General features: G+C 50.6%; 1 protein-coding gene across 2 annotated transcripts; it reads right to left on the bottom strand.

Moving 5' to 3' along the window:
• Nucleotides 1-750: 750 nt before the first annotated feature.
• CTDNEP1 (CTD nuclear envelope phosphatase 1) lies at nucleotides 751-25,036 on the bottom strand. 2 transcript variants are annotated; one of them, XM_083581227.1, is made up of 8 exons: nucleotides 24,483-25,036; nucleotides 12,617-12,683; nucleotides 12,355-12,473; nucleotides 10,497-10,568; nucleotides 7,543-7,659; nucleotides 6,683-6,794; nucleotides 2,380-2,464; nucleotides 751-1,563 (listed from the first exon to the last, which is right to left on the bottom strand). In XM_083581227.1, the coding sequence occupies exons 1-8, from the start codon at nucleotides 24,582-24,584 to the stop codon at nucleotides 1,503-1,505; spliced, it is 735 nt and encodes a 244-aa protein (XP_083437353.1). In that variant the 5' UTR covers nucleotides 24,585-25,036; the 3' UTR covers nucleotides 751-1,502. The 2 variants fall into 2 exon arrangements, 1 of the variants encoding a protein (XP_083437353.1); XR_014540819.1 differs by lacking the exons at nucleotides 751-1,563; nucleotides 2,380-2,464 and adding an exon at nucleotides 3,225-5,129 and having other exon boundaries at nucleotides 5,631-6,794; nucleotides 24,483-24,873.
• Between the last annotated feature and the right edge of the window lie 1,791 nt (nucleotides 25,037-26,827).

A 26,827-nucleotide genomic window follows, 5' to 3' on the forward strand; every position in this document is an offset into this window, starting at 1 on the left:
AAAGCAAGTATGTTACTCTTGAGGCTTTTCTGCCAACAACTTCATTTCCTAGGAAGGAAAGGTAATATCCTTCGCTCTGCTAGTGTAATTAGACAGGTGGGAAAGTATCTCTCTCCCTTCCTCAAACGTTGCAGAGCCCTGGAATGTACTACCCTGGCCCATGAGACTGAGGACAAGAGGCTTTTAAAGGACATTACTTTTACCTGCAAAGAGAGGAATCTATTCTCTGCCCCCCACAAGCCCACCTTCCTCGTAACTACCATATTTTTTGCTCTATAAGACTCACTTTTTCCCTCCTAAAAAGTAAAGGGAAATATGTGTGCGTCTTATGGAGCAAAATGCAGGCTGCGCAGCTATCCCAGAAGCCAGAACAGCAAGAGGGATTGCTGCTTTCACTGTGCAGAGATTCCTCTTGCTGTTCTGGCTTCTGAGATTCAGAATTTTTTTTCTTGTTTTCCTCCTCCAAAAACTAGGTGTGTCTCGTGGTCTGGTTCGTCTTATAGAGTGAAAAATACGGTATTTCCCTCACTGATCTATCTTACCAGCTCCCAACTATAAATAACAGTGAACCCTGCTCTACCCCTACGCAGACAACACTCCCCCTGTGAAACCCCCAGCAATGTACAGGTCTGAATATGGAAGGGAGATGAATTAAGATCTCAAAACCAGTTGTACGGCAAAACCAGCCAGCCACTCAACCATTGTGATCTTCTCCGCCCCCCCATTGGCAATAAGAACTCCTGAAAATCATTTAGGGTTGTCGGGTTGTTGTTTTTTTTCCACCTCAGTTCAAGGCTATAATATCTCATCATTCGATCCCTCCCCGCCCCCCCAAAAAAAGTCAAAAAGAAAATAAAACAAGGGGCAGATTGGAAGGAGTGGCCTCTTCCACACAATTCCAATGGAGGAGAAAAAAGGGGGAGGGAAAGACACTCCTACTTCCACAAAAAAAGGGGACAAGACTTTGAGATGGGGGGTGGAGAAATTAAGCCAGGCCTGTCAATCATGTAAAAAATAGATGGCCTTAGATGAAAGGGCTTCTCTCTTTATCAAGAGCGTAAGGGGAGGGAGAAGAAATGAAAACGAAGGAAAATAAGATCTTTGTACAGGGAGCTCGGTCTTTAAAATGAGAAAACGCAGCCTCGTCTCAAAGTGTCCGTCGCACTCCTCCGTGCGGCTGGCTTGTTTCACCCCCTTTCTTGTACATCTGCCCCCCCCCCAAGCAGTTGGTGCCATCGTGCCAATGGCGCCAGCCCCGCTTGCTGCCCTGCAGAGTCCTGGCCAGTCCCCCGGCAGGCGGGCGGGGCGGTGGTCAGCGGCGCAGCTGGCTGGCGCAGGGAGAGGCGGGCGGGGCGCCGGCCGGCTCACTCCCAGCTCCTCCCCTCCTGGTTGGCTGAGTCCGGACACGTTCGCCAGAGTCCAAGCGACCAAGGCGGGGGGGTCACGATGGCGGGATAAGGCAGAGGTCGCGGGCCAAGCCCTGAAGAAAGGAGGAGCCACCGTCACCAAAGGCGATGCTGGTGCAGGTTTCGGCTCAGCACCGACCGCACGTCAGCTGTGAACCTGGAGGAGGAAGCAGGGGAGAGACAGAGTAAGAGCTACGCAAGGCCTGTGTCTTTGGCCAAGGCACAGTCTGACCCCACTCCTTTGGTAATCCTCACAGAACTCTAGGCCAATGGTTGCCATTCATTTGATTTTGAATTGATTTTAGAATGCTGTGTTACTTTTATTGTTGTGAGCCGCTCTGAGCCCGGCTTCGGCTGGGGTGGGATATAAATAACTTATTATTATTATTATTATTATTATTAATCTTCCACGGGATTCGGTCCCGCACGTCAACCAGTTCTAGGGCAATAAATATTGCACTCACAGAAAGCGACAAGCAGACTCAACAGCCTGCACAAGAGGGGAGGAGACCGCATCTGGAACACCAAATTTGGGTCACCACCGCTCAAAAACGCCATTGTAGAATTGGAAACGGTCCAGAAAAATGCAACCCAAATGACCAGTTGTGGAACTCTCTGCCACAGGAGGCAGCAACAGCCACTAGCTTGGATGGCTTTAAAAGAAGAGAAGGGCTACCGATGGCTGCTAGCCAGAATGACTATGTTCTCCCTTCACAGTCAGAGGCAGCAATGCTTCTGAATTCCAGTTACTGGAAACCACAGGAAGGGAAAGGGCTCTTGCGCTCGGATCCTGCTCCCTGGTTTTCCCTGGGGCATCTGGTTGGCTACAGTGAGAACAGGATGTTGGCTAGAGCGGTTGTTGAACGGATCCAGCAGGCTGTTCTTACGAAACACACAGACGCAGGGCTCTTCTAGAACAAGCCACAGAATCCCCGTTCCCTTTTCTCCTCCCAGCTCCGCCCCAGAGCTTTACCTCAAGGCATCGAGCATGGGGAGCAAGTTGAGAAGTGCCGTGTCGCTGGGATCGCTGAACCAGGACTTGATAGGTATTGCGTTATCTGCCGGACGCACAGAGAGGGAGAGACACACAAACACAACCGTCACTGCGCTTGAACCACACCCTAACCCCCTCTGACCAAACCTGTGCTTTGGGTCGAAACACTTAAGATTGCCGGGGGGGGGGGCGGGATACAGAAGGGGCTCCTGCAGCCGAAGAATCTTTTGCATGCACAAACACACACAAATCCCAAAGTGGAGAGCTTTAGCCTTCCCTTATTCCCAATGCATAAGCGCTGCAGGGGACTGAACAGAGAACACAGTGGTGCCCCGCAAAACGAATGCCTCGCTAAACGAAAAACCCGCAAGACGAAAGGGTTTTCCGATTTTTAGCGGCTTCGCAAGACGAATTTCCCTATGGGCTTGCTTCGCAAGACGAAAGCCCATAGGGAAATCTCCGGGGACAGCGGGGAAGCGCAGCGCACCTTCTCCTCTGTTCCCGGACCTGTCCTGAAGGCTTGCGGTGGGAGGTCCGGGAACAGAGGAGAAGACGCGCAGCGCTTCTCTGTTCCTGGGGCTTGCGGTGGGAGGAGGGTTTTTCCTCCCCACCGCCAACATTCAGAACAGCATTCTGAATGTTGGCGGTGGGGAGGAAAGCCCTCCTCCCACCGCAAGCCTTCAGGACAGGTCGGGGAACAGAGGAGAAGGCGCGCAGCGCTTCTCCTCTGTTCCCGGACCCGTCCTGAAGACTTGCGGTGGGAGGAAGGTTTTCCTCCCCACCGCCAACATTCAGAAGGCTGTTCTGAAGGCTGGCGGTGGGGAGAAAAGTCCTTCTCCCCCCGCCAGCCTTCAGAAGAGGTCCGGGGACAGACTGTCCCCGGACCTGGTCTGAAGGCGGTCTCCATAGGAACGCATTAATTGATTTTCAATGCATTCCTATGGGAAACCGTGCTTCGCAAGACGAAAAACTCGCAAGAAGAAAAAACTTGCGGAACGAATTAATTTCGTCTTGCGAGGCACCACTGTACATCATATTCCTGCATCACAAGGGATTGAAAGAGATGACCCCTTAGGATACCTTATTTTTTAAAATTGTGAAAAAAATGTATGTATAGTTGCATCCGCAATTGCAGGTGTAATTTGTTTTAATGAAGGCCAGAGAAGACTGGTTCTCTTGGACCACATAAGATTGGCTTGCTGGATCTGCTTGAGCGTAACAGACAACTCCGAAAAGCGGAAGCGGCAGGAAGACGAGAGAAGAACGCTTGCTGAATAGAAGCAGAGAACTAAGCAGGATGCTTCAATACCATCAAATGAAATAATTTTCTCAGCTGGTGAAAATGAAGAACAAATAGCCGATGCCCCAAGATGGACATGACGGAAGTTATGAATGGACATTAGGAAAACCAAGACGGAGTGCAACACATTGGAAACACGTAATGTTGCTACGCAGAGCATCGGATATGGTGTTGGTCTGTGTGCGACAGCTTCCATCACCGCTGCTGGTTTGATCGCTGAAGAAGACGAGAGACTTGCAGATGATCGCAATAAAGTCAAGAGCCCAAGAAAAAGTGATGAAAGCCCTGGATCAGGAATTTAATTATATCTTGTCAGAGGGGTGAAATTGACTTCATTTTCTTTGATGGCTGCCAAAATAAAACTAATGTTATGCTGAAAGTGGACAATTCAGATCAGCTGCCCCCCAGAACAGAATTACCATAGTTTTCCGTGCATAAGACAATGTTTTTTTTTTATTATTTAAAAATAATGTTAAAAATTGGGGGTCGTCTTATACACGGATAGTGCTGAGGGGTGACGGGTGATTGGTTGCAGCTGTGAGCAGATTGTCAGTGGTGATTTGGCGGGTCATTGGTGGCTGTGGCAAGGTCGGCTGTTGATTGGCTGCCGCTGCGGCAATTGTGTGGGCGTTTGGCGGTGAGCGGGCAGACGATTGGTGGCTCTGGCAATTGTGAGCGTCGGTCAGGTGGGTGAGTGATTTTCGGCAATCCCCCCCCCCCCAAAAAAGCTCAACAACTCATGGTAATCTCCCCCCATTTTCTTAATTTGGAGTCCCCCAAAATAGGGGTCGTCTTATACGCGGGGGCGTGTTATATACGGAAAAATACGGTATTCTGTGAGAGGTGAGCCGGGTGGAAGACATCTCTACCACTTCACTCAAAGAGAGAAAAACCAGCTGAAGTTATTGCTGGTAATCTTGTGGATTTCATGAAGGAGGGCATTGAGATTGCAGGCAATTGGAGGCAATTCTACAATTGTTAACACTGGCTCGGAGGGCGGTACCATGCACTGGGTAGAGGTCAAGCGTGGTCGTAAGCAGATCTGGTTAGTTTGTGCCCTCCACGCCAGCAAGTTACCCCTGCGACACTTGATCGCAGCACTCGATGGAAGACCTTGTCTAACAAGCAAGTAAGACAGGTAACATTGGCAAGATGCTACAGAACTTGAAATTGATCCTCCATGCACCAAACTCTCCATTGCAGGGCCTCTTCACTGAGTGGCAATGTCGTAAAGGATCTGTTTAATGATCATGCGCAGAGGTATCGGATCACACAGGCCATAAGGGCAGGGAAATGGGTCCAGTGAGCCATTCAAGGTGGTTAACAACAGCAAACGGGCTTTGTTGCATACGGGTTTCAAAACATGGCCTTAAAGGCAGAACCCTTGGCGATTTAAGACTGATACATGCATTGTCTGCATGTACTACACCTAGACAGCATCTTAAAAAGCAGAGACATCACCTTGCCAACAAAGGTCCGTATGGTTTTCCCAGTAGTGATGTATGGAAGTGAGAGCTGGACCATAAAGAAGGCTGATCGCCGAAGAATGGGTGCTTTTGAATTCTGGTGCTGGAGGAGACTCTTGAGAGTCCCATGGACTGCAAGAAGATCAAACCTCTCCATTCTGAAGGAAATCAGCCCTGAGTGCTCCCTGGAAGGACAGATCCTGAAGCTGAGGCTCCAAGACTTTGGCCACCTCATGAGAAGAGAAGACTCCCTGGAAAAGACCCTGATGTTGGGAAAGATGGAGGGCACAAGGAGAAGGGGACGACGGAGGACGAGATGGTGGGACAGTGTTCTCGAAGCTGCCAGCATGAGTTTGACCAAACTGTGGGAGGCAGTGGAAGACAGGAGTGCCTGGCGCGCTCTGGTCCAGGGGGTCACGAAGAGTTGGACACGACTAAACAACTAAACAACAACAACACTACACCTGCTGATTCGACATCAGAGTAGAACACTTTTGGGTGGAAGGCCCACTCCACATTTTGTCGAGGAGAGTTAGGCTGCAAAAGAAGGTTGTAGTGGATGCTGTTTGGCCAACCGTCCAGTGCTCAGCACGACATGCATTTAGCAAAATGATAATCCCGACACTCTTGTGCTCAGATGACCGTGAGGAGACGACAGCTGGTGTCCAAAAGATCGGTGACTTGAGGTGTGGAGATGACGACACACCGGGAGGAGATATTTGTGTACATCCGAGGAAGACGCTTTTCAGCAACCCCAGCGCTTCATCCCTGTTGGAGCTGACAGACTGGTCCGACAGGCTATAGGAACCTCCTTTGACATGTAAACTTGCCACAGTGGAAGTAAGTTTGCTAGCAAGCCCATGCAAATTTCACAACAGCCTTATGCTCGGTCTATAATGAGGCGCGTGAAACAAGTCACAGAATCAGCAGGTAGGGTGTAACTCATGAGGAACGTGAGGCGTGTATCAGAGGCCAAGAAGTCTGTGGCTGATGTCCAGGGATGCAACTTCTTGTTTGCATTTCTCCTTAACTGATGCCATTACTTCCTGATGTTGTTTCATGATTACAGGTGCGCTTAGGAGGATATGTTTCATGCAGAGAAACTAAAATGTTTACAGCCTCACCTGACATTTTCCGAAGGTAAAATTAAAAATCTCTGGTTTACCGAAAGCAGTTTGTGAGCTTTTTAATCAAACGTAGACTTACCAAGTACAAAAAGAATAGCAGATTTGAACTCCTCACACCTGGAAACGTGTTTTTAAGATGAATCGTTGAATATATCTGCAAGAATTCACCCCCTAAAATGGCATGTCCTCCTGTGGGAATGAGTGGCTGGTTCCTTAAGTCCCCAGGGACGGGAGTGAGCAAGGAGGAAGATACAGCCGGCCCACCACGAGACACCCTGGGCTCCAGAGAGTGGCCCCTCACCCAGCAAGCAGACCACCGGTCAAGGCACAGGACGCCACCCCTCACCCACCACCAATTTTCAATGGGGACGGCAGGTCTAGCCCCCTACCTGGATGGCTCCTGTAGGCTCCTGGCGAATTGTCCAGGATGACTATGCTGGACAGGTCGTTATGGACGACGGAAAGGTCTTTGATGTAACTGCCCAGCTCCAAAGTGCAGTGCTAGAAGGAGAGAAAGGGGGGGATATGTTTGCACGCAGGACAGAATTAACAATCCTCTCTTAAACTGGACAGGGCTGCAGCTCACTGGTGGCAGGTGGGTGACCTGTGGAAGTCAGCTGGTAAGTTCACCAAACCTCAATCCATCACAGAAGATGAAGATCCCCAGCCGAGTCTTCAGAGATTTCCTGCTCCCAGCAGAAACTGCTTCTTCCAGAGTCCCACGGTTAAGGGGAAATCGCCTCTCCCGCACTGTTCGAAGTGTTCTTTATTTCCAGGCACAAGGCAAAGCTAAACACCACTATGGACTTTATACAGTTCTTCTGGTCTTTGAAGTGAGGATGCTTACGTACAGAGAGATCCGCTAACGCTATCACCCTGCTAGCTGACGCTGCTGTGTAAAACCCACAGCCTCCTCCCCTGACTCTCACAGATTCAGAGTCGGACCCTGACAGCAAAGCAGGAGAGCATCAGGACAGGACCTCACGTAATGGAAGAAATGTCCCGGAGACTATTATGCTTGTCTCTGCATTCGTGAACCAATGGGAGGGTGAGCGACTCAGCCGGTCAAGCGTACAACCTGGCTGGCGTTGCTACGGTAACCCCAGTGCACCTGGTACCCTTCTGTCAGAACATCCAGGTGTGCAGCAAGCAAGCCAAGGCAGGAAGTCTTCCCTCCGAGCCACTGCTATATCACCAGGGTGGACCCTTCTTCGCCCAACGTACAGCCGTAAAGGGCAAAGGAACTCACCTGTCTGTAGTATCTTCTCTTTAGGATGCTCCTATTATTGTCTAGCTTGTCGGCCACAGCAGAGCCATATATTTCCATGCTGGCCGTGAAGACCACCAGCTCATACCACTGGCTCACCTGAGTTGGTGGGAGGGGGAGAAGAAAAGGAAATGGAAAGTCAGAGGGGAGCTCCCTTTCTCCTCCACACACAAAAAGCCCCTTTCACTCTCGCAGGCTCCTCGCAGGCAGATGGAAGCCCCAGATTTGGGCAACTTTCACCCGCACATAATCCAAGTTAGACTTTCAGGAAACGCCATCAAATCTCCCCAAATCTTCCATGTCCTCCCAACACAGATTACATTTAAGCATCACTTAAAACTTGTCGGTCTGAAAAGCAATTTATGAACGGATTGTGGCACGGTTATTACCGCAGCCCCTCCAAAGAATGACAGCCAGGCAGAGTGCAGCAAGCACCCATTATTAGTCCTGCAGAAGCACCCCCTTCCGTTCTCAGCCCTTAACTTCCTGCTCATAGCTCCTATCAGCCTGCAACAAGAGCCTTGTGATGCTTTTGGGGGGGGTTTCAGTGAACACCTCTTCCTCTTTCCCAGCCTCCTCCCCTCTGGCAGCTTCTCAGGTTCTGGCCAGCCCTCCCACTATCAAGTCTAAAGCTAAGTAATGATGGCGCCAGGCAAGCACATTACACAAGTGCGGAGCCACCACTAAAAAAGGCCCTGTTCTTGTGTCGCCACCCTCCGCAACACCCGTGACGCAGGACCTCAGGGGATAGTTGCAGCGCCTGGGTTGGTGCATGTGCTTTTATGTATTCCATTATTTGCACCCTTCCCTGGATTTGACGGAGATGGTGACTAGCCTTAGTAAACTAAGCAAAGCTCCAGGGGCCTGCTTCAAATTTTCCAAGTTTCCGGGAAGCAGTGGGAAGAGAGAAAGGGAAGAGGAAAGGGACTACTACCCCAAAGAAGCTGGGACGAATTGCTTTGTGCAGGATTAACGCGGATTAGGCTAAACAGGTGCCGGCAATTAGAGGCAAGGCTGGCTGATCCAGTTGGGTCTGGGATCAGCTCTCCACCCTTGAACCAGACAAGGCAAGGGTGGAGCAGGACAGAATGGATTTAGCACACCGCCTCCTTTCCCAGGCAGAGCTGGCTCTAGGAAGATCCATCTCTGGGCGTGTAAATCACTCGAAAGGCCACCCAAGTTCAAAACATTTCCGGGTGATGCGAGTGGGCAACACACAACACAACGTCTTCCCAGTTGCCCTGGCTGCTACTCCCCACCTCCATGTCACTACACCACCCTCCAAGTAAACTTTTCCCGAGCTAGAACCCTCCCCATGTTTTGGACTACAACTCCCATCAGCCCCTGCCAACGGGCGCTGACGGACAGGCATGGTGGAGGACAGGAGCTGAGTGAGGGGAGGAGGTTGGGCCTCCCAACATAGTCCAGCTCGAGGGAGCGAAGCTGAGAGGCTTGGAAAGCCCCCTCCGGACTGGAGGAGCACGCCCAGCGAATCAGTGGCAATGTAGCGGTCACAGCTGTGGGTTCAAATCCGCCTTGGCCGTGTGAAGCATGCTGGGGTGAACTTGCAGGCCGGTTGCTATCGCTTAGTCTAACCTACTTTTTTGCAGGGTTGTTGTGACGATAAAAAAATAGAGGGGTGGAGAATTGGCACGCCTTGGTCTCCTTGAAGGAAAGCTGGGATAGCAATGTTGTGCAGACACACAGCTCTGCTTCTCCTTTACATCTGCAGGTGTGGGAGTGGATGTGCTGGACTGATGTCTTGCCTCAGTAATGGACTGGAGGAGAGCCAATAAACTGAAGCTCAATCCAGACTGAGGTACTATTAGGGGGCTGTTTCCTAGACTGGATGGATGGCCTGCTCTTGAGGGGGGTTACACTCTCTCTGAAGGAGCAAGTATGTAGCTTGGGAGTCCTTATAGATCAGGGGTAGGCAACCTAAGGCCTGGGGGCCGGATGCGGCCCAATTGCCTTCTCAATCCGGCCCACGGACGGTCCGGGAATCAGCATGTTTTTACATGAGCAGAATGTGTGCTTTTATTTAAAATGCATCTCTGGGTTATTTGTGGGGCATAGGAATTTGTTCATTCCCCCCCCCAAAAAAAATATAGTCCAGCCCCCCACATGGTCTGAGGGCTGGCTGACTGGCTCTCAGCTGAAAAAGGTTGCTGACCCCTGTTCTGGATCCTTTGCCTTCCATCCACTACGGCTGCTGGCCCAGCTGCACCCCTATCTGGACTGGGACAGCCTAACGTCTGTTGTCTATGCTCTGGTAACCTTCAGGTTAGATTACTGCAATGCGTTATACATAGGGTTGCCCCTGAAGACGGTCTGGAAACATCAGCTGGTGCAGAAATCAGCAGCCAGGTTGCTCACTGGACCTAGGATGCTTTGAGTCTATAACACCAATCCTGGCCCGATTGCACTGGCTGCCAATTAGTTTCTGGGCCCAATTCAAAGTGCTGCTTTTGACCTATAAAGCTTTAAACGGCTTGGGACCGCCTCTCCCCATATGAACCAACAGATCATCTTCTGAGGCCCTTCTTCAAATGCCCCATCCACAAGAGGTCCAGAGGGTGGCAACACGAGAACGGGGCCTTTTCTGCGGTGGCTCCCCACTTGAAGAATGCTCCCCCCCCAGGGAGGCTCGCCTGGTGCCTTTGTCACATATATTTAAGTCCTAGGCAAAAACGTTCCTCTTCTGCCTGGCTATTGCTTAATTAAACAACCTATGGCCTTTTAAACTGGGGGGGGGGGGCGTATTTTGTTCTTGTCATCATCACTGTATGCATTTTTGTGTGTTTATATTGTAGACCACCCTGGGATCTTCGGATGAAGGGTGGTTTAGAAATTTAATAAAGAATAACAATAATGGCAATGTTATAATCAATAAAATAAAATAGATAAAAGTTCTGTCTCGTGCACAAGCTTCTTACCACTTCTAGGAAAAAGTCCACGTGAGGCCTCTTGTGTACAAAAAAGCGGACTGGATGTTTGTCTATGACAACCTGGAAACAGAGGAAGGCCTTTTAATCAAAGCCTGGCAAAGTAAATAAAGCCCAGAGCCTTCTTGACGCTGTGGACTACAACAGCCGGAGGCTGAAGCTGATGGGAGTTGTAGTCCAACACCACCAGGAAATCGGCAGGTTGGTAAAGATAACTCACTGATAAGTATGTTTCCGAGCACAATTCAAAGTGTTGGTGTTGACCTTTAAAGCCCTAAACGGCCTCAAAGGCCCAGTAGACCTGAAGGAGCATCTCCACCCCCATTGTTCTGCCCGGACACTGAGGTCCAGCTCTGAGGGCCTTCTGGCAGTTCCCTCACTGCAAGAAGCCAAGTTACAGGGAACCAGGCAGAGGGCCTTCTCGGTGGTGGCACCTGCCCTGTGGAACGCCCTCCCACCAGATGTCAAAGAGAACAACAACTACCAGACTTTTAGAAGACATCTGAAGGCGGCCCTATTTAGGGAAGCTTTTAATGTTTGGTGCATTACTGAATTTTAATATTTTGTTGGAAGGCGCCCAGAGTGGCTGGGGAAGCCCAGCCAGATGGGTGGGATATAAATAAATAATAATCATCATCATCATCTTAAGGCTCCGTAGCTGCCTCTGATCCTCAAAAAACGAGGCCAAACTCAATCCCCAGTGGCTAGCATGGGTTGCTGTGGGAACTTCAGGGCTTTACCTAAGCCAAGGCAGCTGCTTTCTGAAGCCAGGAAAACAGCCCTGGACACGTGAAGAATGCAGACAGGCTGGTGCAGAGATCCTCTGCGATGGCTGCGCCACCGCAAACTGGCTAAAGTTTGCAAACCCTCCCTGCTGCACCTTCCGGAGGCCAAGAGGGCCGCCTCCTCCCTTGAGCCTACACACCTGCTGTCACTGGAGTGTGCAGGTCAGTAGCCACAGAGTTCAAAGATGGAGTTAACTCTTTGTTAGCTAAAAAGCAGGATCTCCACAGACTTGGCTGAGTGTCAGGCTCAGACCAAAACAGCTCCCTCCATGAAAACCAGTGGCAGAGACTGAAAGTCCCCTCCTCTCCCCAGGGCTTTCCCCCAAGCAATCAGAGACAATATACCATATTTTTCCGTGTATTAGACGAGGTTTTTTGACTCAAAAATCATGTCGAAAAACAGGGGTTGTCCTATACACGGATAGTGGCGTTAGGGGGAAGCTGTGCCCCCCGCCAGCTGGTTTGCGGGTGCGCAACTCCTCCCCATCCCACTGCGGGAGGTGCGCGCTCTAGGGAGCAGTTTCCCGCAGCGGTGTGGAGGGGAAGCTGCCCCTGCCAGCCAGCTGGTTGGCAGCCCGTGCTCTAGGGAGCTTCCCGACCACAGTGGCATGGGGGGAGCGGCTGCCCACTTTGCCAATCCCCTGCAACGGCCCTGCTGGGGTGATGGCGTGCGCGCAATTCCCCCTAAAAAAAAAGCTCTACAACTTTGAGGCCATCTCCCCTCATTTTCTTTTAATTTAGTCCCCAAAAATAGAGGGGCGTCTTATACATGGGGGGCATCTTATACACCAAGAAATACAGTATGTGTATCTTCAACCTCTCCTCCTGTCTCCTGGGCTCCCACCCTTCTGTTTTTTTCACTCCCAGCTCACTAAGCCCTGTTACCCCTTCGGCTTCCGACACCTCCTCCTCCCAGCTTCCTCGCTCTTGACCACTCATCGTCATCCCACCCCCAATCCCTGGGCTCTGAGCCTTCCTCTCTGGGTCCATTCCTCTGCGTCCAACCAGCCCCTGCTATCTGCGCCCCCCGCGCCCAGCTCCTCCTGCACCCAAGAACGGCTCACCTTAAGGATGAAGTCGGGCGGAGTGCCAGGCCTCACTGTGGGCCGCAGGACTCCGTCGTGATGGGAGTGGATCAGCGTCTCGTCCAGGTCGAGAACAAGGATTTTCCTCTTCACCTGGTCTGGTGGAGGTGGGGAGAAGAGCGTCAAGACAAACAGCTCAGTGCCCTACACACCTCCCTCCTTCCCAGTGCCCCGGGGAAAGCCTGGGCCAGGGGGAGGGAACCAGGGAGGACCCCTCCACTCCACGGGGCAATGTACTTACTGAGGCGCTCCCGTGAAACTTTGGAAAGGGGAAGAATGTCGTAGCGCACCGTCTGATACTGGATCACCTGCCGGACAGACACAGGTAAAGGAGGGGAGTTTATAAAGGGTGGCCCAGAGAGAAGATCTGAAGGACCAGTGTTAGAAATTAGGCAGGTGCCAGGCGCGTTTTGCGACCAGCACTTGTCCAACTGCAGCCCCGCGGAGATCTCTGGATTCCAGGTTAGCGCCAGACATTTCCATCTGGCTGGCCCCTCGAACTTTCTTAAGCAGGTGAGCTCATTTCTTGCATTTGTCTCCCACCTTTTCCTCCAAGGAATACATGGTTCGCCCCACTCATCAGTTAATCCCTACGACGACTCTGTGAGGTAGGTGAAGAGGCTGCAACGGACTCCAAGGTCACTCAGGACTGTGCGAGGATTTGAACCCGGAACTCCCAGGTCCTCGTCTGACACACTCACCACTGCAACCACCCGGACTTCCTAGAATCCTTCTGCTATGGGGCAGCTCTATAAATTAAGCGGGTAAATAAATATGGGGGGAGCAAAATGTCACATAGAGAGGCATCTGAAATATTTTCCTTGAAGCTTTAATTTCTCTTATTCAGGATTGGTTGACTGGATGTAAACCACTTTGAGATATATGTAAAGCGGTATAAAGGTAAAGGTAAAGGGACCCCTGACCATTAGGTCCAGTCGTGGCCGACTCTGGGGCTGCGGTGCTCATCTCGCTTTATTGGCCGAGGGAGCCGGCATACAGCTTCCGGGTCATGTGGCCAGCATGACTGAGCCGCTTCTGGAGAACCAGAGCAGCGCACGGAAACACCGTTTACCTTCCCGCCGGAGTGGTACCTCTTTATCTACTTGCACTTTGAGGTGCTTTCGAACTGCTAGGTTGGCAGGAGCAGGGACTAAGCAACGGGAGCTCACCCCGTCGCAGGGATTCGAACCGCCGACCTTCTGATCGGCAAGTCCTAGGCTCTGTGGTTTAACCCACAGCGCCACCCGCGTCCCTTGTAAAGCGGTATAGAAATGAAATTAATAATAATTTGCACTGCACGAACAAAATAGCGCCTAGACATTCTCTTGTGGCCACCATAGCTGAGGTTCAAGGTGCCCTTTGGCGATTAGCTTATATATACGAATTTCTAACATTGCAAAAGGCAGGACACTCAGACCAGAAGAGCTGGATATCAAGAGAGGCTATCTGACCTTGCCTACATCACCTCCCTAACCAAGCCGCTTATTCCAGGCCCAGCTGAGAGAGGCAGTTGTCACTACTGATACTAACAGCCTCCAGGATACCTTTGTGACTGACGCCTTTGCAGGTTTAGGACTTTTTAAAAGGAAAACCCCGCAGTAACTAGGCTTGCACCTGGCGTTCAGCTGTTTTGAAAGCCAACCCTCTTTCTACTTCCAAGGAAACCGCTATGAACTGGGCAGCCTGGCCACTCGCTCATTTCTGCTGAATTCTGCTCAGCAGGAAAAGGGTGTCACTCCAAGCAGCTTGGGAAGGAGAAGCTGGGTGAACCGTGCAGGGCAAGGCCTTATGGGGCAAGGAGCAGGCTGCGTGTTCGCCACACATTTGAGGAGCTCGCTGGACGTGACCAAAGGAGCCAGCCATGGCCTCCCTCAGGCTAGCCTACCTTTCAGGGTTGTCGCTGCAGGGATTAAATTGGGGCGGGGAGAGAGAGAACCATATACACCACCTTGGAAGAGAGGGTATAAATGCAACACTTGACAAAACAAAGTTAGAGCCACCAGAGTATTCTGGACCAGCGGAATATTGCAAGCTAATAATAATAATAAATTTTATTTATACCCCGCCCTCCCCAGCCAGAGCTGGGCTCAGGGCAGCTAACACCAGTAAAATTACAGTAAAAATATAATAGGGGGGAAAGCAATTTAAAATACAGGTTAAAATGCAATTTAAAATGCAGCCTCATTTTAAAAGTAGCCCATAGATCAAGACCATAAGGGGAGGGAAATATAAGGGTCAGACTGAGTCCAAACCAAAGGCCAAGGGTCAGACTGAGTCCAAACCAAAGCTCCGTCTTGCAGGCCCTGCGGAAAGATGTCAAGTCCCGCAGGGCCCTAGTCTCTTGTGACAGAGCGTTCTACCAAGTCGGGGCCAGTACTGAAAAGGCCCTGGCCCTAGTTGAGACCAATCTAACCACCTTGCGACTTGGGACCTCCAAGGTGTTGTCATTTGTGGCCCTTAAGGCCTCCGCGGGGCATACCAGGAGAGCCGGTCCCGTAGTTCTCAGGCATCCTCCCCACACACCCTCAAATTCCCTCTCACATCTCTTGCCAAAAGACCTTCCGTCCTTTGGATTTGTTTTCTTCAAAGGGCAAGAACAAAAGAAGCTGCCTTGTACCAGTTTGGCCTATTTGTCCACGGGGCCTAGTACCACCTGCTCTGACCGGCAGAGGCAGACGGATCCTTTTAGCAGAAGGTGGCCCCAGGGGATAAAACCCTCTGCATGCCAAGCAGTTGCCCTGCCGCCGAGCCAAGGGCCCTCTCCTTAAACGGAGACCGGTGAAGGGACTGAGCTCTGAACCAAAAGGCCTGCATTAAGAGTCACTTTTGCCCTGAGCAAATTCTTTTAGGCAAGTCGAAATCCCCAGTCTCTGTCCCAGCCGGTGGGAGGAGAACCCTGACCCACCCTCCAAGGAGGCCGTTAAGGAAGGATTCTTGGCGCAAGGCGCGTGAAACCCTCTGGACGCTCGAAACGCTCTGTCTGCATTCCAGGACGGAGTCCATAGCTGTCAACGTTTTCCTTTTTTATTTAACCTAAATCCCACTACCTGTCTGAATTCCTGTATCAGCTCCAGTACTTTTACTGCACTGGAGTCTGGGTCTTGTAAACTCAATACTAAATCATCGGCAAAGGCTTTTAATTTATATAGTTTGGATCCTACTGTAATACCTTTAATTTGTTCATCTTTTCTAATCATACATAGCAAGACCTCTAGGACTGAAGTAAACAGCAGAGGGGGAAGTGGGCACCCTTGCCTGGTTCCCTTCTCAATTCTAATCTCCTCCGATACCACATTATTTACAATGATTTTAGCTTTTTGTTCTTGATGGATCGCTTTAATACCATTTGAAAAATCTTGACCAACCCCCATACTCTCAAAGTTATATAACATAAAACTCCAGGATACATTGTCAAAGGCCTTCTCAGCGTCAATAAACATTAACATTGCTTTGCAGCTCTTTCTTGCTTCCAACTTTTCCAATATATCCACAACATTTCCCTTTTTTAAAGGGAAATTCCCTTATTCCGAATAGGATCCCTCGCAAGAAAAGGGAAAAGTTGACAGCTATGCACCGGACCTGCCTCAGAGGCCAGATCGCTGTCTGACTGATCAACAAACCACTTCGCAGCCAGAAGCTATCATCAAAGTGGTGTAAAGGAGGAAAGGATTACACTCCAGAAGTTGTTTCTACCACTATACAGTTAAAATGCCACCATCTACCTTTGGGGAATCGCAGAACCTTAGCGTGGGAAGGGATCCCGAGGGTCATCTAGTCCAACCCGCTGCAATGCAGGAATCTCAACCCCACCTCCATAGTTATGAGGAAGGAACGCTTCTCAATGCCAGTTGCTGGAGACCACAAAGTGGGGAGAGTGCTCTTTTATGGGGATTCGAACCCCTGTCTCCCAGGCCACAGTTCAGCACTCTAACCCATGGGTAGGCAAACTAAGGCCCGGGGGCCTGGTCCATCCCAATAGCCTCTCGTGCGTCCTCTGAGTCTCCTCTTTTCCAGGCTAAACGCACCCAACTCCTTCAACTGTCCCTCATCGGGATTGGTTTCCAGACACTTTATAGCATGGGTAGGCAAACTAAGGCCTGGGGGCTAGATCCGGCCCAATCGCCTTCTCAATCCGGCCCGCAGACGGTCCGGGAATCAGCGTGTTTTTACGTGAGTAAACTGTGTGCTTTTATTTAAAATGCATCTCTGGGTTATTTGTGGGGCCTGCCTGGTGTTTTCACATGAGTAAAATGTGTCCTTTTATTTAAAATACATCTCTGGATTATTTATGGGGCATAGGAATTCGTTCATTTTTTCTCCAAAATATAGTCCGGCCCCCCACAAGGTCTGAAGGACAGTGGACCGGCCCCCTGCCAAAAAAGTTTGCTGACCCCTGATCTAACCCCTGCAACGCACTGCCTCTTACGAAAGGCCCCCAGCTGCAGAATTTCCGCACCGAGAGTGCAGAACGCCTTCGGAGATTCACATGATGCCTCCTGGAGCATCTCCTGGGGAAAGGAGGCCTCTAGGAAATGGGATGGGGAGAGCTCAGAGCCCATGCCAGGGAAGATGCCAAGTCCTCTCCGGTTTGGAGGGTCTCCGACAGCCACAGAGGGCAGGTAAGGTCTCAGCTGCCCGCCAGAGCTGACCGCACTGGGCCAGAGAGGCCAATGGGGTGACTCTCCTCATCTCGTGTTTGTCCAGATCTATTTTTGCTTTCCACCTGCTGCTTTTCCTCAAAGGGCTCCTCTGCAAGGGCACATAGATGGCCGCAGGCGCAGGGGTCTGTCTCTCGCTCTCTTCCGCCCCCCGGCCCGGCCTGGCTCCTTACCCACCCACACTCGCTCACACGACAGCTGCCCCCCTCAACTGCCCTTGGCAGGCACCTGCAAGTCCCATGCCTGCGGCCGACACCCTCCCGCCCCACGTGATCCCCTACCAAATTTAGCCAGGGCAGCCTTTTGCGACTGGGAAGCCGGCCAGAGGCCAGGAGGCCCCTGTCCCAGAAGAAGGCACTGGAACCGGGGGCTGGAAGGAGAGAGAGAGTGGGGATTGGAGGCCCAGCAAGGAAACAGAGCAACCTCAGGGTGGAGTGGGGGGAAATCAAGGATCATCCTGGCCCCCAAACCCTTATCGTGGGGGCAGCCCTGCCCTCTCTCTCTCTCTCTCTCTCTCTCTCCCCTAAACACACTTCGTGAGAGGCATCTGGGGCCAAGGCAGCAGATACTACAGTTTAGCTCCGTGTTTCTCAAACTTGGGTCCTCGGCTGTCGCTGGACAATAATAATAATAATAATAATAATAATAATAATAATAATAATAATAATAATAATTTATTTATACCCCACCCATCTGGCTGGGCTTCCCCAGCCACTCTGGGCGGCTTCCAAAAAAATATTAAAATACTGTAATACGTCAAACATTAAAAGCTTCCCTAAACAGGGCTCCCTTCAGATGTCTTCTAAAAGTCTGGTAGTTGTTGTTCTCTTTGACATGTGATGGGAGGGCGTTCCACAGGGAGGGCGCCACCACCGAGAAGGCCCTCTGCCTGGTTCCCTGTAACTTGGCTTCTCGCAGGGAGGGAACCCCCAGAAGGCCCTCGGAGCTGGACCTCAGTGTCCGGGCAGAACGATGGGGGTGGAGATGCTCCTTCAGATATACTGGACTACAATTCCCATCACCCCTGGCCACTGGTCCTGCTAGCTAGGGGTGATGGGAGTTGTAGTCCAACAACAGGCGGGGACCCCAGTTTGAGAAACACTGCTAGCTAGTCCTTCCTATGCTTTGACCTGACACCCAGTGTGGCATAGCGGTTAAGAGTGCTAGACTTAGTACCTGGCTGGAAGACCAGGGTTCAAATCCCCAGGCAGCCATGAAACTCGCCAGATGGGGCCTTGGGCCAGCCACTCACTCTCAGCCAGTGTTAAAATCTCACGATATATAAGCCGGGTGCCAAATGGCACCTTAAATTTAGGTTGCCGTCACTAAACAATGCTGTCCAGGGTTGCAAAGACTGCGGAGAGAATAATTGGGTGGCCTCTTCCCACCTTGGATCAAATCTACGTTTCCAGGTGTCATAAGAAAGCTGCAGAGATAGCGCAGGATAGTGCGCACCCCGGAAATGATCTCTTTCAGCTTCTGCCTTCTGGAAGAAGGTACAGGGTTATAAAGACTAGGACCAGCTGCCTGAGAAACAGTTTCTATCCAAATGTGATTTTGGTTTAAAACGCAGTGTAAGGTAGTCTCTGTGGGAGTATATTGTATTTAATTATGGGGTATCAGAGTTTTTAGGGGGTCAACCAGGCTGGGATAGTTGGGATAGCAGGCTTGTTGGTTTTTGAATGTCTGATGTAGATTTTTTCAATTTCGTTGTTCTGTATGGGACAATGACAATAAAGATTATTGTATTGTATCGTAAATGACCCTCAGGGTCCCTTCTAATGCTATGATTCTATGATATCAACTACATTGCTTGACTGCAGCTTGCTCTTACAACAATTCACATGCCCCAGTATGCAAGAAGGAGAAACACCGGTGAAATGGAAATAGTATTAACTATGGACTAAGGCAGAGGTTTTTAAACTGCGATTGCCAACCTGGTGCCCCAAAATCTCTGCATAGTGGCAACTGGACCTGTGCTAGTAGCAAAATTTGCCTGGTGCCTGGCTGGTTCCTAACACTGCTCTCAGGCTAACCTACCTCGCAGGGTTGTTGTGAGGATAAAGTGGGGGCGGTGGAAGATGTATGTACACCTCCTTCAGCTTCTTGAAGGGATATAAATGTCGTGAAGAAAACACATCCTCTTCTCACACAGACAGAAAAGTTGGCAGAGAGGTGTAAGCAGAAGAAGTCAAGAGTCCAAGCCTTGAAGCCCATGTAGCTGTGAGTGTGATCCAGGAAGAGGCAATTTCTTGCCTCTGGGGGGACCCCTCTGCCTTCCCCCTCTTATCAAGCAGATGGTGGAGGGAGGGGTTTATGAGGCACAGGTGGACTTAAGGAGATCCAACCTTCCACTCCAGAGTAACCCCACTCCCCCTGGTTGCTCTCGTAAAGACGGACTGAGAAACTAAACCAGAGGCTCCACTTCCTCTCCAAGTCGCTGGGGCCTCAAAGTGCAGAACCTCACCATCACTTTGACAGAGCTTTGGAACTTGTTGCGAAAGGAAGTTTCTGGGGTTTGGTGTTGACAAGTGGGTTGTTATTTTTTTAGAAAGAAAGAAAGCCAGCATGCATGTAAGTTTTCTCTTACTAGAGGGAGGCTGAGGAACAAGGAGAAAAGAAGCCGAGTGAACAAAGAGATGGCTTTTGCACTCCCCGTGTCATACATTGTTTGGGTTTGTGCTCTGGGTGGGATGGAAAAGGATGCCCTTGGCCGCCTGACCCAGAAAGACAGACAGACACATGGCCTGGCATCATTTCCGAGCACAACTCAAAGTGTTGGTGCCGACCTTTAAAGCCCTAAATGGCCTCGGTCCAGTATATCTGAAGGAGCGTCTACACCCCCATCGTTCAGCCGGACACTGAGGCACAACGCGCCGTTCAGCTCCCAGCTTCACCCGCGACAAATTTCACCCTGGACCTCAACATTCAAGTGCTAATTCTGACGTGGCACCTGGAGAAGCCCACTTCTGCCCAGAGCCCTCCTTGTTCGGGCTCCTAGAAGCTCAGTGCTGGAGTCTAGGGAAAGGAAACATCCGAAGTGCGGGTATTAAAATTAACAGCAAAAGCATTGCCTTGTCTATTGTATGATGGTTGAGGCTGTCACCAAGTCACTCTCATTATTTCTCCTGATATGACTGTTCCCTGCCCTCTCTCCTCAGAAGTCTGCCTCTGAAGACGATGCGGAACTTCAGCTGGTGTAGAATTCAGCGGCCAGGTTGCTCCCCGCAGCAAGGAGGTTTCAGTGTGTAACACTGCGCTGGCTGCCAATTAGTTTCTGGGCCCACTCCAAAGTGCTGGTTTTGACCTATAAAGCCTTAAACAGGTCAGGATCGTAATACCTCAAGGAGCACCTCTCCCCATATGAACCAACCCAGACCCTCAAAACAAAACAAAACAAAAAATTTTTCCTTCCAGTAGCACCTTAAAGACCAACTAAGTTAGTTCTTGGTATGAGCTTTCGTGTGCATGCACACTTCTTCAGATACACTGAAACAGAAGTTGCCAGATCCTTCTATATAGTGAGAAGGTGGGGAGGGGTATTACTCAGAAGGGTGGTGGGAATGGGTGATTGGCAGATAGCTGTGATGAGCCTGTTGACGACTCTTAACGACTGCAACTATCTGTAACTGCAACCCAGACCCTGTGATCGTCATCCGAGGCCCTTCTTCATGTGCCTCCTCCACAAGAGGTCCACAGGGCAGCCACACGAGAACGGGGCCTTTTCTGCAGTGGCTCCCTGTTTGTGGGATGCTCTCCCCAGGAAGGCTCACCTGGCACCTTCATTACATATCTTTAGGCACCAAGCAAAGCTGTTTCTCTATAACCAGGGCTTTGGCTGATTCTATGGCCTTTTAAATATGTTCAGGCCACGGGAGGAATTATTGGTTTGATTTTGTTCTTGTTTTTATTATGCATTTTCTGCTCTCATTTTGCTTGTTTATGTTGTGAACCGCCCTGGGATCTTCGCATGGAGGGTGGTAAACAAATTTAACAAGTAAAATTAATAAACTCCTGAGCTGCCTTGGAGAAATCCAACATCCCCTTTGCTTGTCACCTAGAAGGGGAACCGACACTCCCAATCACAACCTTTCTGTTAGGAAGAACGCCCCCAGCCTCACTCAGGACTAGGCGCCCTCCACCCTTGGCAATCTGCCGCACTCCAGATACCCTGAACCACCACTCCCAGCCAGGACTGGGAAGGTTGGTCAACAACACCAGTCAGCATGGGGGGAAAGCAACTACTCTCAGGGGAGCAACCAGATGGATCGGGTGCATTTGGGTGTCTGGAGGCGGTTGGGGTGTGTGGATGGTGGTCAACTAATTGAGGTTGAACCCCAACAAGACAGAAGTACTGTTTCTGGGGGACAGGGGGATTCACTGGTCCCGAATGAAGTAACTGTGCTCCAAAAGGACCAGGTGTGCAGCCTGGGAGTCATTTTGGACTCACTGCTGTCCATGGGGGCACAGGTCGATTCTGTGTCCAGAGCTTGGACAGAGCAGCTTGGCAAAGCTTTATAGATCCTCATGCCAGGGGTAAAGCAGAGAGCAGGCAGCCTAAATGGGCTCCAGACCCTTCAGGTGCTCTCAACTCCCCACAGTCTAAATAGGAATCAGAGGGAAACAAGGTGCTGTTTCATTGGGCGACTTCTCCCAAAGCACCTTGCCGTCGCTAAACCCAAGGAGGAGAGATCCTGCCTTATCCAGCAGTAGCTGTGCCTGGAAGGAAAGACGGCTAGTGGGAGCCACACAGGCACACACACGGCACTCGCTTCCTTATATTTCTGCCAACAGCAAACTTTTGGAACACACACACGCGCCACAGTGAGGGCACGGCATCCCTGGTGCCCCACAGCTATCTTGAACGGCAAGTATTTTAAGCACTCCTAGAATCCTCCCCGGCAGCTGTCCCAGGACCAGAAGGGAGACCAAAGGACTTCAAGGTAGCTCCTCCGCCTCGTGACATCCCAACCCATTTTCCCCCAAAACCGGTAATCCAAAACCAACATCCGTAGAAACCAGCCACATGGATGTAAAATTATCAGTGCACCACCTGGTGATAAAACTCCCTGCCATATGCTAGCAGCATCTAGACAGAGCTGCTCCACACACACACCCCTACCCTCCACATATTTCACACCTTCAAGTACAGTATCTTATTAGTCAAGTGTCAAAGAAACGGGCTCACAAACCAGTCTAGTTTGGGCTTGAAACTCTCAAGTGCAAACATGGCAACCTGCTTAACTGTGAGTGTGGTGAAAGCTTCTCCTGCCTCCCCACGAACTCATGCTCCCGTTGCAACTGTCCCAGCATTCACCCAGTCAAGCTTCATTTTACACACAAGGTAACCAAGATGGAGTGATCTATAGGAGAACTGTGCCCTAGAATCCCATGTCTAAAGCCAGCCCAATACTTGAACTGCACCAGCAGTCCTCAACGTGGTAGGGGCACAAGGAAGGAAACAGAGGCCCACTAGAAACTTAGGAGAAGGAAAGCTGTACCTTTCACAATCAGGTACAGGTTGTCCCTCTCTCACACAAATGCACACACAGCAACAACAATGGCTGTAGCTAAAGGAGCAGTCAAGCTTATAACCAAACACTGAAATCTCCAGTATCTCAAGCTTCACACTTCCTGTCTCCATGAAAACCGAAGCACCCTGGTTTCCTCTTCCTCAAATCCCTTCTAATCTTTGTTAATAGAACCAACGGACCCCGATCTTGTTCCCACCCTCCAAAATCATCTGAAACAAACAAAAATAATGGAAATCAGATTGAAAAGCTGATTGTGACACCTCAGGATGGAAATCGCAAAGAAAATTGTTTTGTAGTTCCTACTGCTTCTAGTTTCCTTTTCCTCCAGTCCCAGTTCACATATGGGGCAGGGGTGTACTGAACTGGAGTGTAAAACAGAAACTGCAAATTGGTGCCCTCCAGACACTGAGGATTACAACTCCCACCGCCCCTAGCCAGCTTGGCCAAACAACAGGGAAGATGAGATCTGCAGTCTATGACCATCTAAAGATGTTGAGAGAGAAAATTAGGTGGCAATCCCTGCAGATTGATTCCTAAGGATATCTGAAAAAAGCACCCAAAGTTTGATGAAGCTGTGAGCCGAAGGAACAGGAAACTGCACGGCACCATTAAACGTTGCAAGTGCATTAACCGGTCAAACCAAGTTTTACATACGTATAGTTTGTAAAGGAATTTCAGGCTCAATAGACAGGCCTGATGTTTTGTTTCAACTGAGCTCCCAATCTCAAATACCCTTCCTCTAGGGCCAAATGGGTTCATGGGGAAGAGTTACCCCCCTTGTTTTGGTACCCCATTGTTTTCCTATAAACTACTTCTGCTGTGACCTAAGGAAGTCTTTTCCAACACTGTATGCGCCAACTGTTTTGAACTGTAACTCTCCTGCAGCTGGTAAGAGTTATATTCCAAAACCAAGTTGGGAAAGGCTGGCTTTCAAGAAGCCACTTCAGAAGTGTTAAGTTACTACACTTTTAAACTTGGTGACATGTTCACTCACTGCTCTTCGCTATCTCCACTATCTGGGCGTGTGTGTTTTTAGGGTACTTCTCGTTTTCTTTAAAGCTGAAACGGCACTTGCAAAACTTTTAGTAAAACATCCCTTGCAGGGTCAATGGTGAGAAACTGTAACCACTGGCTGAGAAACCATGGGCCAAATTTGAAAAGGCGCTTGAACTGTCGGCAAAGTCTGAAACCGGTGCATTTCCTCGCTAGCTCAATTTTAACAGCATCTGAACTGTTTGCCACAGCATCAACCACACACCAATCACTTTAGGGTACCTCCAGCAAGGGGAGACACCTGAGCCAAGGCTTTGGTACAAACCCCAGGCCAGGATTCTCAGCTCTACACTTGGACCTCACTCACACAAGCCAGTAAAACCCATACCCAGTAAAACTCAACAAGGTGTGAAGTTGTTACAACCTTCCACTCTAGCCAAACCTTCGGCCATGGAACTGGGCAGGTACACAAGGTACGCACAAATATCTTCGTCGATGCACACACACCCCTCAAAACGGCTCTTTAAAGGAAATAGGGAGCATGTATGTAGTAGCTATGTAGCTCGCAGGTAGAGCATCTGCTTTGCACGCAAAAGACACCCTGGAGAGTTGATGCCGGTCAGCACAAATAGCGAGCGAGGAGGACCAATGGTTCTGACAACAAGGCAGCTTCCTAGGCTCTTATGTTGGGCTGGCGGAGGGTCACCCTGGTCGGGAGGGCAGAGAGGTGCAAAGCGAGGAGGATCCCCAGCTTGAGGCGACCCCACTCTCTCCCCCGCGTCGAAGGGGGCCAGCGCCTGGCTTTCAAAAGGCAACGCTCGCTCTCTGCACGACCTCAGAGGCACTCTCGCCCTTGGAGCTCTTTCCAACCCGGAAGCGACGCCCGCCCAGCCACCCCGGGGGTCGGGGAGGCGCTACTCACGGTGCGGGCCTGCCGCCGCAGCAGGTACAGCAGGAAGCCCCAGAGCTTGGCGGCGAAGGCGAGGAAGGCCCGGAGGCCCAGCAGGCACTGCGAGCGCATCATCCCGCCGGCGGGGCCCGCCGCGCCCCCGGCCCGGCCCAGCTCCGCCAGCTTCCAGCGGGGAAGGGAGGCCGGGCGGAAGGAAGGAAGGGAAGGAGCCGGGGAGGGGGGAAGGGGAAAGCGAGGCGGGCGAGGGGCCGCCGCCCTCCGCCTCAGCCCGTGCCCGCGGGCGCCGCCATCTTAGCTCCCCGCTGACGGTCGCTACCGGCTTTAGGGGGGAAGCGCTCCCCCCCTCCCCCGCCGCCGACCGTAGTCCTCTTCTTCGGTCCGCTTCCGGGGCAACCGACCCAGCGCCACAGACTGCTTCCGGGGCGCGCGCGGCCGCGTCCAATCAGAAGCCGAGGGAGACGCGGCCACGGCGCCGAGGAGCGCACTGCGCCTGCGTCGAAGCGCCGGAGGGGACGGTTAAGTAGCGGGAGTTGGAGCGTGTGGCGCTGGGGGAAGAGGCATGCGCGAGGACGCAGCCGCGCATGCGGACAAGGTTGGGGGTCCGGGAGGGCGGCGTGGCGCACGCGCGAAACGAGACACACAGAAACACCGCCGGATGAAGGGGGGAAAAACAGGAGGGTGAAGTGAGCAGGCGCGCTGATTAGAGTCTTCAGGTCTGAGCATGCGCTGAACGGCCGGGGAGGGCCGAACACAACAGGGAAGAAACTGCGCATGCGTGAGGAACAAACACGCTCGCTTGCTTCTAGATGTATAGCTATAGACCTACACGCAGAGGGTTGCTTCCGGGCTCAACATACTTTTTATTTTTTTTATATATATATAGTAATATATAATATATATATAATATATATTTCCAATAATGCTCCTCACAAAACTTCTTGCAAACCTACAAACGTCGTCTGATCTCCACAAATACTTTTCAAATACTTTATTTTATATATATATATATATATATATATATATATATATATATATAATTTGAAAAAATTATAAATTATTTGAAAAGTATTTGTGGAGATCCGACGACGTTTGTAGGTTTGCAAGAAGTTTTGTGAGGAGTATTATTGGAAGTATTGCAAAATTGGAGAAGGGGAAGGCTGTTTTGTTAAGAGATGTCATGGCAATATAAAGTTAAGAAATGCATAAGAAGTGGTTAAAACGGTGGATCATCAGAGGTGCTGATGGAAGTCTAAAAAGATTGTATAAATGATAAGTTTTGTGCTACATTTTATACTTTATATGTTAAAATTAATAGAAAATATTATATAAATAAATAAAATATTCCCCTGCTGGGAAAGTCGCTCATAGAAAAGAAGCGAGAAAGCCAGATTTTTTGCGCAGCTGTGATTGGGCACGGGTGCGAAGAGATTGCGGCCGGAGTGCCCCACTCGGGTCTTGTTGTGCTTGGCAAATGTATTTTTGCTTTTCTTTTTCAAATATAGGTTTGAAGATGGGGCTGGGCTCGTCCCCCCCAAGTCCTCTGTCCTCGCCCAGGCTTCCCACCCCCCTCCTGCAACTTAACCATCTCCCCCAGCCTAATCCTCGTTTAAAGCCATCCAGATTGGTGGCCATCACTGCCTCCAGTGGGAGGGAGTTCCGTAGTTTAAATCCGCGCTGCGTGAAGAAGTGATTTTTTCCCCCCAGGCAGCAAACGCTGTGTCCAAAAAGGTGGTGGGCTTTTCGCGGTAGGAGGAGGGTCCACACATGACTGCTGTGGAAGCCCAGCTTAGAAGGTAGCAGGCATTGCAAAGGCGAAGAATTAGAATTAGAAGAATCCGACTATGGCACCAGGAAGGTTAAACGCCCCTGCACTAGATTGTCAAAAAAGGGGAGGGGAGAACCTTTAAAGCGTAAGCAGGCAGCTTTCAGAAAGAAAGCACACTTCTTTGAAAGCAAGCAAGGCTTTCTGAAAATAAGAAACTCTCTGCCACTAGAGATTCAGCCTCCCGTGCCAACTTTCAAACGTCTGCTGAAAACCAATTCTATTTCGCCAGGCCAAGGCAGGCAGTTTTAAGTATATATCCTTCCACAATGGTTAACTGACATCTGTTTTTAACTTTTCAAGGTTTTACTGGATTGCTTTATGTTGTTATTGCTGCACACCACTTTGATATCTTGTATACAGCGGGTGTTGGGACGCGGGTGGCGCTGTGGGTTAAACCACAGAGCCTAGGACTTGCCGATCAGAAGGTCAGCGGTTTGAATCCCCGTGACGGGGTGAGCTTCTGTTGCTGGGTCCCTGCTCCTGCCAACCTAGCAGTTCGAAAGCAAGTCAAAGTGCAAGTAGATAAATAGGG

This window comes from Podarcis filfolensis, assembly GCF_964270895.1.
Source record: "Podarcis filfolensis genome assembly, chromosome: 13".
In the NCBI taxonomy this organism is placed as follows: Eukaryota; Metazoa; Chordata; class Lepidosauria; order Squamata; family Lacertidae; genus Podarcis; species Podarcis filfolensis.